Consider the following 13,867-nt stretch of genomic DNA (forward strand, 5'->3'; position numbering starts at 1 on the left):
TGAAGACTTTCAAGTAAGGGGCTGGATGAATCGGATTCTACAGATGTGGGGCCATCACTAAGAAAGCCCTCTCCCTTGTATTCACCAGCTTATCTGCCCTTGGTGGCAGTCAAGTGAGAAGGGCCTTTAATGACCTCTGAGTGCCTCCTGCTTACGTTTTTTTAAAAGGCGTGATACTAAAACTTTGCAGTACCAGCAAAGAAATTAAGTGGGGTTGTGTGAGCTATTGTAGCAACATGTAGGTGTGAGATTGTGCTAGTGTTGTAGGTGTGTAGCTTGAACACTGTAGATAGGTATGTTTGCACAAATGTTGAGTGCAAAATCTGTTACTGTTGTGGCAGCCGCTTATAGCCAACCATTGATGTAGAACTTTCTGTATTCAAAACAGTAACTTAGTCACTCTATAGATGACAGTTTTTGTAAAGTTCTGGTAAGCAGCCATCTGGCTGAAGAGACTAAGTTGATGACATATTTTATGGTATACTTAAATGCTTGGATTCCATCATTTTATTGATCTTCTAAACCATATGTTCATATGCTTTAGACAAATTAATATTTTGATGAAAATTCTTAATGTACCTTTTCACCTTGTGCTGGTAACTGAGCAATTTTTTTATGTTGTTGATTCAGAACTAAAATAAGCCCAAAGTATCACTGGGATATTTTGAGGAAAATGTTAGTTCAAAATTGTTATAAATGTTCCAGCTAGCTAATTACAAAATGGGCCAGTTCGGACAACACAATAATCATTGGTTGGTTAATAGTCAACTCAGCCGTTGACTCCCTGCATGACATGGGAATAGTCCAGTGGATTAGCATCAGCACTGTGCTGTCAACTCTGTGCTGTCACGCTCTCCCCCTGCCCTCTCTCAATCCTCCCGCTAGTATCCCGTCAGTCATTGCTTCCCAAAATCAATCCAGCCCGCCTGGCAAGTTTGGGCAAGCTGTCACCGATTTAAACCGAGATCTAAGTCTCACCCCCTTTCAGAGCATTCATGATCTCCCTGTCCCTGCTGAGGAGCTTTCAGGCTGCTGTTGCCTCCTCCTCACTCGGGCAGTCTGCCTGCCAGCCAAATTTAGTTACAAACCCCTGTTTGGGGCAGTCATGATCGCTCATCCCATCCCTATTCCTCAACACAGTTGCAACAGTCATTGCTTTGACACCCCCGTTACCCACGATGCACGCAAGCCTGCCTCCTTCCCCCCATGTGTCTGGCTTGTATGCATCATGGGCGCCAGGGGCACCCAAAAAGGGGAGTAAGACTCATAGCAGGGTGTGCGCTTTCGGGACTGTGCCCAAACTTACTAGGAACGCTGCCCAAGTGGGGAGGAGGCTGCCCAGGGAGATCATGGATGCCCCGAAAAGGGGATGTGGCTTTTAAGTACGCAAGGGAATGCTGGACCATGCCCAAACTTTGTATATAGTACCCTGCAGTCTGAGCTCATCTGTGCCACGCTAGAAAGCTAATGGGAGTAAACTGGAAAATGAGAATGTAAAGGGGGCATCTGGGGAGATGAGATGCTCCTAGGTTTGGGGGAGGGCATGAGCGCATGCTTGTAGATGCATAGTCATAACCAAGGGGAACAGTTCCATGTTTTCCTAGTTTTGAGGCTGTTTTGTAAGCTTTGCATATGGGTGACCAACTGAACTCTCCCCTAACGTGATGCATGACAACAGCATTGGGCAATCCATTGCTGGCCATGCCACAGGATGGTGAGGGTGTTTGACAGTTGAGGAGCGTTTCCTGGGCGTGGTTAGGGCGTGCTTGGGCTAGGGATGCAATCTGTTACTAGGCAGATTGGGAATTGAGTCCTGCCGGATGGCCTAGAGTGGCAGCAGTCACTCGGTCTGCTCATGTCTCGCGACTCAGTAGCTGCTGAAATAACCAATGGTGTCTGACAAAGTAGTCAACAGTGTCCGCCACATGACATGATAACCAACAGTATTGTTGCATTTAATGTTGTTACCCGCCTCGATTCAGAGGGAGGGGCAGGTAAGAAATATTATTATTATTATTATTATTATTATTATTATTATTATATCTGCACAAAGTTGATTATTTGCATTGGTTATTTTGGCCAAATAACCAACCATTAGTTAAAAAAACCTCCTGCCAGACGACACATTAAACAACTTATTCTTGGAGAGTTGGAAGAAAAAGGGTTCTTTAATCCCTATAGAGTAGATTGAAATTTGTGGAATTGAGAATGCTTTTTAATTACTGTGTTAGATTGCTGGGGGAAAAAATTGAAGGATCATTTTTCATGTTTGCATTTCTGTAGCATGACATTCTAGATGAGGAACTTTGTGTTTAATTTGATAATTGGCAGAAAAAGAAAAAAAAGTTTATTGTAATTGCCAAGCTTGTCTCCTGTCTAGACTGGTGGCCTGGAGGCCAGCGAAGGGTTCCACAGGCTGAACAGGCAAAAGGGGAAGTAGTAGTCAGACAGATGGTGAGTAGCTCAGTCTGCTCCCATGGGAGTAGTTGTGCAAATTGAGGAGCAAGGCCAGAATTGCCCACTTTGTAGGGCCAATGGCACCCTATTGGCTCTTTGGATCACCTGATTCTTGCTCAGTGGTATAAATGTCATACCACTGCCTGTCCGTATGCAGCAGTGGCACTGCAGAGCAGCTGATATTGGCCACCAATGTTTGTGCAGAGAGTAAGATGCTTTGGGCCCTCCTATCAGAGCCTCCTGTTTGAGAACCCAGGTGCCTTATATGGATTCCAGCATTGAGCAGGGGTTTGGATTCAGTGACCTTATAAGCCCCTTCCAACTCTACTATTCTATGATTCTATGATATCTAGTTTCTTTATTGTGTGTTTAGTGAGAGATGTATTGACTCCGTGTAAGTTGTGTCAGTAACAAGAAAATGTTTGTTGGTGATGACGTGATGTGATACTTCACTGAAAAGGGGGAACTCTCCCACTGATTGTGCTTTGGGGTCCCACATCTATCTTATTATTTACCTATATCTGCATGCTGCAAAATTGTCACTATGGGGGATCTGGAGCCATTTTTTGTTATGTACCTGTTCAGATGCTAGCGTTTTAATGAGCCATGATGTGAATGGGGTTTATTAACAGAGACAAGCTTTACAGTCATACCTTACCAGAATGCCTCCTTCCAACTAAACCTTGTTCTGGCCTTTCCGCAAGGGGAGTCTTCCAGCATCATGCATCTACAAAGCAAGTCTGAGCCAGTAAGATGAAGAAGATGAAATGTGTTTCTGTTCACCTGATAGCCCATTAAAAAGCCACAGTCTGAATTGGGACTACACGTTGGCACATGCCATTTGTTTTTTTTTAAAGGCATGGTACCAACCTTTCTCCTTCTATGTGATTCCAGAATCTTTTAGCTGAGAAGGTAGAACAACTTATGGAATGGAGTTCAAGGCGCTCGGTCATCCGCATGAATGGAGACAAATTCAGAAGATTTGTGAAGGCCCCACCTCGCAACTACTCGGTGATTGTGATGTTTACAGCTCTCCAACCGCAGAGGCAGTGCTCCGTTTGCAGGTAAATTATACCCTTGGAAGCAGATCTTATTTGTCTTCAGTGAAATATTCACTAAAAGAGTTCTTTCTCAGCTACACAATCAACTCACTAAGTCTTCATCTATCTGATTTGTGCTCTTGGTAATCCTCACTTTCCTGTTGCCTGCATCTGTGGTATACAAGTTACACGTTAATTTATTAATTTCAGGGTTGTTGTTGTTGTTTTAAAAAAATCCATTGTGCTTAATTTACCATTACAACAGGTGGGTGCTCTTGGGGTGGGGTGGAAAGGAAAATGAAAAACCTGAGATTAAAGACATTTGGTATTTCACAGATTGCTCAAGTCTATATAAAGAAATGTTCCTTAAAAAAATTACTTAATTTGTAATAGTGTAGACTAGATCTTGTTGCTTTGTAATGAATATAAAATCCAGTGTATATAACCTATGTTCATTAAGCAAACAAGATAACTTGGTCACCCAAATGACTGTTTCAAAGGTTGCGGAAACAGTTCAGTGAGTATTGCATGTATCTGTTGTACCATAATCATCATTTCTCTCTTTCTTTCTCTCTAACTGTGCATATATTCTGTGTAAACGCCATGGGATCCAGGGCCCATTGCATTCCCTATGGCATGTTTAAGAAATCAAAAGGATTTGAAGAACTCTTGTTTGTCGAGGTGGATGCCAAAGGGTGTGTGCAAGCATGTAGCTGCTGTTTTTGCAACATGTCTCAAGTATGCAGTATTGTTGTCCAGAGATTTGTCAGACACTCCATTGTGTAGGGCTTTTCAATGAGGTTATGAGTTTGCTTTACATGGCTCCTTGTTGTTGTTGTATTTGCCTAATTACTGTTATACTCACTTATAGTTCCTTTCTCCGGCAGGTGAATTCTCTACAGGCTACTGCAGCTCCTTTTTAAAATGACGGATTGGCATGGCAGAATTGGCTTGGCAAACAGAATATGGTTTATTGTTTGTTGCTGTGAAACTGTTTTATCCTCAGTAGGCTGAAGTTCAGGAATAATCAGAACAGCTTTAAATTGCTGCTGTTCTGATGATTGCGTGAAATAGCCAGTAACACATTCCCTTATGTTGGTCTGTGTGTAAATCTTTTGTTACTGGGATTTAATGCTGTACAAATATTGTCATTTAATAAGGGGATACCATTTACTACAGTGAAAATAAAGGCTTAAGGTTCATCCTGCTGTATGCCATAGATCCTGAACACGTCCCATTAATTTCAGTGAAATTCATTTCCAAGTAAATATTAGGACCGCAGGCATAGTCATTTCAGCAGTATGCAGCTGGACATCTAAAATAAGAAACAATTAACTCATTGCTTCTAGTTCAAAACGTTTAAAATAAATGTGAAATTGAGATCTGGCTTTGCTGTAGGGTACAATATGAATTACATGAAGTTGATGTTGCAGCACCTGAAAATAATAACAGAAAACTGAAGTCACTCAAATCACCAAGTAATTAAAACCTGGGATTTGTAGGTATATACAGAAGATGAATACGTTCTCTGGTATTCAGTGTATATTCTGGATTTTGCTGTGTACAACTTAATGTATCACTAAGTAAAGATGTTCTACTATCTAGGGTTTTGTTCTCTCAGCTATCAACTGTTTTTCCAAGCAATTGCACTCCAGTGTTTCTCATTTGAACCGATTTTGGAATGAAGAAACTTGTCCAGATTCTTCACGTATCAGCCTTTCAATAAAGCTCTGCACATGTTTTGGTTTGGTTTATGGATGCTTTAGTTATATACTATTAGCTATGAGATAGGAGGGAATGCTATATCCCCCTTCCTCTTGTGATGTATCCATAAACTGACCGAAACAGATAAACTATGCCAGAGTGACTTTCTAGTCTGAATTGGACAATTAACACTTTGCTTTAGTGTTTTGGCTATAGTGTTGATAAAATTCATTATCCCACTGACAAAGACCCCTGGGGTTGAAATGTGTCTGGGACAGATGTGTACTAATATAGCCTACTAAATGACTATTTCAAAAAAGTAAAGTCTCTGTGTTTGTGGACTTTAGTTTCCATTTGGGTGTAATTTTATATGGTTTGTTATATAATTAAAATTTTACAATTGCTTTTATATTTTGTAGTATGGAATAGTTATTTTACCAAATTTTATTAAAAATTATTTAATGGTAGCTCTATTTGAATTTTGTACTTTACAAATTCTCTTAAAGACACTTTGCTTTGTGTGTTGACTTTGGTTTAAGAATGAACAAACTTGAGCAAAACAAATCCTTTTGAAAAAACAACAACCCCAAAGCATAGGATTTCTACTTTCTGCTTGGAATTTCTTTGAAACAGTTTAGTCTATTCTGTGTGTAGGAATCATCTGGAAGATCTTGTGTTTTTCGTTATAGTTATCCTTAGGCTTTTCTATATAGTTTATCCTTATGTACTTCAAAGATTCAGGATACATTAATGTTTAAAAGGGAGTTTTGTTGATTTGTTTTTACATATTAGGAAATCTTTTAAAAAATCTTCCCTTAACTGTTGCCCAGCGTACCTGAGTATAGTTTTGGATGAAGAACACAACATTGTGGTACGATATTTCTTTTAAGAAAGAGAAGTGATGCTTAGCTCTTTTATGAAAATGGAGAAATGGCCAAGGTCATTTGTCTGCATTTCACTCTCTGTGATCATACCATTCTGTGATCGTACCAAGTACAGAATCTAGTGAATTGCGATTCTTATCTTGATCTCCACCCCACCCCGATAGTTCCTAGACCTTAGAGTTGTGCACATAAACTTTGTCTGTGGACAGTGCATGCTGCAGTCTCTGAAAATGAAGTGAAGTGGGGTTGTTGGACACCTAGGACTTCGATGATGATGATGATGATGATGATGATGATGATTACATTTATATCCCACCTTTTTTTCCTCCAAGGAACCCAAGGTGGTGTACATAATCTTCCTCCTCTCCATTTTAGCCTCACAACAACAACCCTGTGAGGTAGGCTGGGCTGAGAGTCTGTGACTGGCCCAAAGTCACCCAGTGGGTTTCCATGGCTGAGTGGGGACTAGAACCCGGATCTCCCAATTCCCAGCCCAACACTTTAGCCACTACACCACACTGCCTGCCATTGATCTTTGCTCCTCCCTGCGACTAGCAAACAGAGAATAAAGGATGCAAAATAAAAAGAATTGCTTAATTTGCAGAAGGTATTCGGGTTGCAGAGCTCTTCTTTTTCACATTTGGATTTTTTTTTTAAAAAAAAATAGACCCAGGTATAGCTGACTGTGGGACTAGAAAACACCACTTAATCATATCCTTCTCCTCTTCGCTCATCAAAAAGTTAGGAAGCTGATCCCTAGGTCATCTGAAGTGATTCCGCCCACCATGCCACAGGCATCTGCATTAATGAAGAAACTCTGAGCAATGGTTAAGTCTGTCCCTTATCATTAAGTCTCACTTGATCATCTGAGAGCTAATGATTAGCTCTATGAAAATTACTTTTTTCCTATTCTGTAAGGTAACTAAGTGAAGCCATCAGTTTTGCTCAGCAAATGTAGTGGTAAAGCTCCCTCTTCTACCCAAAAGCTGCTGTCCGAGTACAACTGTGTAAAAGTTTGATTGAATTTAGTTCAAACAAACTCGGTAAATTAGAAAATGTCTATGTGAGATCTTTAAATGAATATTAGTAATCTAACTGAAGTGGAGTTTAATGTTAGATCACTCTTTTCTATGTCAGTTCTGCCCAATTGCCTTTCCACCTATTCTTTCACTCTCCAATCTTTTTTGTTAGTCCATGGGCCAGACCAAGAAATCAGTATCAAATGACAAAACTTCATTATAATCTTTTGAAAGGGGCATGTGTCTGGATTGTGTTTTTCACGTGACAGCCCTTTTTGACTGGTTGCTTATGCGTTTTATGATGTCATCAAGATGGCCAACGCCATCCTGTTCTAATTTAAGCTGTAAGATGTGAACCGAGTATCCGATTTAAAATTTCAAAAGTGTGTTGGGAAGCTAATGAATTTTTTTTACGAATAACTCATTGTAATAACCTTATCGGTTACAGTTTCATGTTACAAACCATCAACGAAAACGTAAAAAATTCCCTCATTTTTATACTTGATACTGATATGCCTGTTTTTGGCTCTTGGACTACATATGGCCCTCCAGTCAGTCCCTTTAAAACTGTTTCTTTAGGCTTTCTGGGGTTTGCACTTTACTGACTCCCATCTGTGTATAGCTGTAAGAAGAGGGGTGAGGTCTTGCTTGTGTGTGACAGCATACTGAGCTTGGGAATGCCCTGAAGATGAGTGCAATCATGAGATGAATCCCAGCCTCTTCCCACTGGCTCTGAGCTAGTGTGGTGGGAGACGGGCTTGCGGCTGTAGCGCTGGGCATTGGAAAAGCTCCGAAGAAGCAAGGCAGCTTACTGCTTTCTGAGCCTCTCTGAGCCTCAATGCAAGGCCTGAGGATTTGGCCGCCCTTCAGGAGAAGGGCAGGGGAATGTCAGACATCGTCTGACTTTTGTATGGATCCAAACACAACAACAAGCTGGTTTTGCTGCTTTCAAATCTTGTCTGGGGCTCAGCACAGGATCTGGAAATTCCACTACCTTCTTTCCTGAGCCAGGAAAAGACTTTGCTCTCCAGATACATACACAGTTAGTGTGATGCCTGTAAAACCCTGACCCATTTTCTGGCTCTGGAAAAACATGAGGGATCTCTCTCTCTCTCTCTCTCTCTCTTTGTTGTTGTTGAAAAAAAGCACTTACCATTGATGAGGTGTTAAGCATGATCCCCTGGGCACAGTCCAGCATCATATATCAGGTGAGTTTACTGCTCGTATGCAATTGTTTTTAAGAGGAAATGTGGAGAGGAATGTCTACGTGATGTGTAATAACCTCTGTTCTGGTATACACAAAGCACATTCCATGCATGTAAGGGCTATCCCATTCAGTGCTTGAGTGCATTCGGATTGCACACGGTAATGTACAAGGCTAGCGTTGAGCTCCCTGGGAGCATCATGGTACCTGCAAAATTAAAAGTGTGAAGTAAGTGCTTAAGTGGATACATTGAATCAATGATAAAAGTGGCTGTTGCATTCTCTAATAGCATTGGCAATACATATGTTACCTGTAAGGATTATGTTTTTTTCTTCTTAAAATGTATAGCTACAATGCAGCCTTTCTTGAAAGGAAATAAAATATTGGCTAAATATTGCAGAAATAAATGGTAGAGTGAAAATACAAAAGAGGATGAAAATTCATGTGCCCCCTGCAGTTAAAATACTTTGCCATGTTAGAAACCAATTGTTCTCTTTTGTACCCTTTCTTCATGCAGAGCATTCTAAAAGTAACTGCTAGACCTCAAGCAATCAAATTGCTTTCCATCATCTGGATGCCCGCATTATGTCTCCACTGATTCCATTAATCTCAAATCCTATAAACGTGTGCTTTAGCAGTAAAGGGGGAACACGTTCCCATTGAATGTAAATCTTCTTTTGCCTAGTTTCCCAATGTGGACTTTAATTCTAAATTCTTTATTTGAGGCTTTGCGGAAATTAGAATTTGCAAGGAGCAAATTGCAGGGATGTGATTGCTGGAGGAATAGCATAAGGAAGCATTCCCTGCGGACTATGGAAGCATGGCAGGAAGCCATTAGAAAGTGACACTAAGAAGCCAGTCACCTTGGATTTTTCCAGTCCTGTTCATAGTTTTCTTTGTTTTGGAACAAACTGAGGGCTCTTTACAGTCCAATGCTATTCATGTCTATTTGGAAGTAAGTCCCATTGAGTTCTCTGGGACATTCTCAGGTGTCATTGAGTTCTCAGTCCCATTGAGTACTCTGGGACATTCTCAGTTCAAGACTGCAGCTTTAGTATGCCCCCCTCACCCTTATGATGCCAGAAATTAGTCCCAAGTAGAAAGGCACCGACATGCTGACTGATTAGGGTCCTGTGGCTCTGGAAGTCTGCTTATGGATTTGTATATCTCTGGCTTCACACATTCATGCAAATGGATGCTGGCGATCATTGTTATTATTATTTATTTATTTATTTATTTATTTATTTATTTATATAGCACCATCAATGTACATGGTGCTGTACAGAGTAAAACAGTAAATAGCAAGACCCTGCCGCATAGGCTTACGTTCTAATAAAACCATAATAAAACAATAAGGAGGGGAAGAGAATGCAAACAGGCACAGGGTAGGGTAAACAGGCACTGGGTAGGGTAAAACTAACAGTATAAAGCCAGAACAAAATCAAGTTTTAAAAGCTTTAGGGATCATCTCCCTGGGGCATTAGGGGTAGGGAAAATAGGATTTACCTCAGTCCTGTCTCCTCTCCCTTGCACTGCAGTAAGGAACTGATGCCATTACTATGAATCTGATTGGGACAGTGCTTGCTTGCAGTCCTGCCTATTGGATTGAGGTTAGGCACTAATCTGTATCTGCAGAACGGGCTGCTTCTACTGCTTAGGGTCTAAACATTAAGGCATTACAATGAAAGACTATTGTAGTAAGGAGGAGAAAGTTCACTTCCTTCTGTCAGCCTCCCATCTGCCAATGTTCAATATTCTTAATGTGCCAAGGTCAGGAACTTTCATCGCACCCGTTGGTCGAGTGTTCCACTTTACTTAACTAGATTGTGTTAGATGGTTTGGTATTTAGCATTGCTGTGAAATGAATGCTATGAAATGAGAGGAGAGTAAGAAGGGAAAGAAGGCTGTGGCATTGTCTGTTAAGAAATACAAGGGGGAACAATTGACATTGCCTGTTCTTTAATTTCTGAATCAGGGACTCACCAGCACTGAACTACATGCTCTCCAGATTTGAGAGGAGGTTGTATGTCACTGGGCTTCAGATGTTGCACAGGAAGAGCAAGAACTGGGAACAGGAATCCACTCTAGCTTCGTCTCTCCTAGCAGTTTCAGAATATTGAAGGCCACTCTGCCTACGCTTCCCCCTTCCTATTTAGTTCCTGTTGCTCGACCAAAAGTAAATAAATAAAAAATGCTCTCCAGTTATGCAACCTTTTCATTTTTACCTCCATAAAATTAGTACTCTTGCATGCTGTGCAAGTTTGAGGAGCTGGAGTAAATGCTGATAACTGGATGAGCTACACTTTACTGAATAGCCTCTTCACAAAGCCCATGCCCAGTGCAAGATGAAAAACAGCTTGTGTAGCTTGATACCTGCTGTGCCTGCTGTCAGCCTACTGTACGTTCTTAATCACCATTCCGAAGAGAGGAACGAGGTGGCTCTAGCCAACTATTTTGTTCGTCAACACCAGTATCACGCATGTATACTTTTAATTTCCTCCATTACTGAAGTTTTGACTTTGCTGACTAAACCAGGGTTTCCCAAAGGTGTGTGCTTGTCCCCCTATTCCTGCAAGGAACCTGATGGCAGGGGCTGGCTGAGATAATGCAGCTGTGTCTTCTTTGTGCAGCTAAAAACATACAGCTAAAATATATAGACAGAAAACGAAGAAATAACAAAAGAGGACATTCAGAATGGGGAGAGCAGGAGAACTAAATAGGCCTTGGCTGAGTTGCTATTATTATTATTATTATTATTATTATTATTATTATTATTATTATTATTTACATTTATATACCGCCCCATAGCCGAAGCTCTCTGGGTGTTATATAGAATGCCCAGAAAGGTGTTGTGGTCCACTCCATTCTCTATTAAAAGAGGTGAAGGACAGGGATTGGAAGAAAACTGAATAGGCACTTGTGGTTTAAAATGCCAAAGAAAATAGGCAGTCATGTTGTTTCTTTACAAAGTCTTTAGTTTTTCTTACATGTTCAGGTAGAAGCATAAACACATGTCAGACTAAACCTAGAGCTGTTGTTTAGTGGGTTGTTGTTGTTGTTGTTTTAAAAAGGTTGCTATCTTGCCTTCCAGTTGAATAATTCTGCAAAGTAGTTTACAACAGATTATAATTCAATACAATGCCTTTGAAAACGGTCCAGAAACTTCAACTGGTACAAAACAGGGCAGCACATTTAGGGACTGGCCAACGAGACCACACCACTCCTTTTCCAGCTTCATTGGCTTCCAGTCCAGGTCCGGGCCTGATTCAAAGTGCTAGTTTTAAAGCCCTAAATGGCTTGGGGCCAGGCTATCTGAAGGAACGGTTCTTCCCATATGTACCTACCCGGACCCTAAGGTGTCCTTCTCCTTGAGCCCCTGCCAAAGGAAGTGAGGCAGGTGGCTACTAGGAGGAGGGCCTTCTCCGCCGTGGCACCCTGGCTGTGGCATGAGCTCCCTAAGGAGGTTCGCCTGGCACCTACACTATACTCGTTTAGATGCCAGGTGAAGACCTTTTTATTCTCTCAGCATTTTAACAGTCTATAAACTTAATTTAAACTTTGTTGTTTTTAATTTGTATTTTAAATTTGTATTTCTGCACTGCTGCTGATTTTATCCTGTTTGTGCTTTTATATTGTATTTTATATCATGTTTTTATACTGTTTGTTTTATACTTTGAATGGTTTTAATTTTTGTGAACTGCCCAGAGAGCTTCAGTGGTATAAAAATGCAAGAAATAAATACAAAGCAATGAACTCATATCTTTTAGTAGGGCAGCAAGAGAGAAGCTAGGGAAACGGGGTGTGGAAGCATGGTGGGCCTGCCTCCACCTTTGTGCTTATGGGGCCTAAGGCAACTTTTGTGGCCCTTGCAGGGACTGGTGAGACCATCCTGGGGGAATAGCCCCTCTCCAGGAAGTGTGCAGCCAGATAAAACAATATTGATGTTTTTTTAAAAAAAAATGCTCAGAGCCAGTATAGTTATTCCAGCCTTGCAAATAAGACCACCAAATGTACTGGCCCTCTAAAAAATATCCAGAAGTGTGCTCTCTCGTTCTCAAACTATCCAGGAGCTCTTGCTCGCTCTCAAACACATACACACACACACACACCCTAAAATGAATATTTTTACCTAAAGATTGAGCTTTTTTAATCACAGACAGTGAGGTGAGAGGCTATTCAAAAGTCTGAGTTATTCCCACTTCACTTTTAGCAAGTAGGGGAACCTCGTAAACAAATGACAATTAATTTGTCTAATTTTATGTAACAGACTGTACAAAATTCCAAAGAAGCTTAGAAGGGTAGCATTATACCTAGTCACACCAATCTCCCATCCTTTCTCCTAAGAGTCAAGGGCAGCATATGTAGGATTGTCCCATTTTATTCTCACTCGCAACCTCTGAGGACAAATTAAACTGGAATGTGTTGCATTGCCCAGATGAGTTTCATGGCGTGCAGGGATTTGAAGCTAGGTTCTCTTCCAACACTATCATCACCCTCATCATATACTAATAGCAAAGTCGTTCTCAGAGTGTAGATTTTTAAGTACTCAAAGCAGTACAATCCATACACAAGAGGGAGATAGCAGAAACCTTGGGGGAACTTCAAGGTTTGCAAAAGCAGAAAAAGTCAATACAAAACAATGACAACCCTAAACAGATCAGTTAAAACTGAGCATGCTCAGTAGCTGTAGCATGCTGATGGGGTGAGGGCAGGGAAATGATGTATCCTGGACAAGAGCTGGCTGAGTGGCTGGAATGCTGAACAGGAGCACTCCGCACTGCAACTTTTTGTTACGGGTTCCACTTGTCCATTATACACTGGGTCTGGCTGAAAGAGTTCTTCCCAATGTGGAATATTTCCTCACTGTTTATCTCCATGACCCCTCATCCCCTAAAGGAGGCATAATATAAACCTGAGTCTGAGTAGACCTGGTGGAAATTGGGTGCACAACGAAGGGGAAATTGAAATCCAATGTGAGCTAATATGGAATGCAGGGTCATTCCTTTGAGAGAAATGGGTATGGCTTTATTTTCCCTTTTGGCCATCCAAATATTCTTTCTGAATTAACTGCTAGGTTTCAACTTAGTATACAGATATTGTGTCTGTTGCTCTTCTAGCTCACATTCGTGTTTATAGGTCTTTTTACTCAATAAAGCTCTCTTGGGCACTTCCCCCCCTCTTTCTTTGAATAAATTGCTTCTGATCTACTATCCGCTGCTGAAAATGTAAGATAACGAGCTTGAAATTCAAGAAAAGGTAGACGTCTCTTACTAAAGGTGGTAAACATGAATTAACGGGTGAGTTGAAATAAGATTCAGGAAAAGCATTAATCTAATGAATTTTGGCTGACTAGGATATATTGCCCAAGCGTCTTTATGGTTTTATACAAATATATTCCAATCGACAAGTATAAAAGAAAATGATCGAACTGGAGTTAAGTGCTGTTATCATTTTGTTCTGTTATCATTTTGTTCTTCTATGAAAACCTCAGAATTTCCATTATTGTTGGTTTAACGCAACTATGCCCCACAGTTATTATTTAAGCCTTGGCGAGATTCA

General features: G+C 40.8%; 1 protein-coding gene across 1 annotated transcript in view; it reads left to right on the top strand.

The window, feature by feature from the left end:
• Nucleotides 1–13,867, top strand: part of TUSC3 (tumor suppressor candidate 3) — a 137,339-nt gene that overhangs the window by 39,607 nt on the left and 83,865 nt on the right. Inside the window, exon 2 of the mRNA XM_063135184.1 lies at nucleotides 3,352–3,521. Within this exon, the coding sequence (XP_062991254.1) occupies nucleotides 3,352–3,521 (170 nt within the window). The remainder of the gene's footprint in view (nucleotides 1–3,351; nucleotides 3,522–13,867) is intronic.

The sequence above is a fragment of the Elgaria multicarinata genome, chromosome 10 (assembly GCF_023053635.1).
Source record: "Elgaria multicarinata webbii isolate HBS135686 ecotype San Diego chromosome 10, rElgMul1.1.pri, whole genome shotgun sequence".
In the NCBI taxonomy this organism is placed as follows: domain Eukaryota; kingdom Metazoa; phylum Chordata; class Lepidosauria; order Squamata; family Anguidae; genus Elgaria; species Elgaria multicarinata.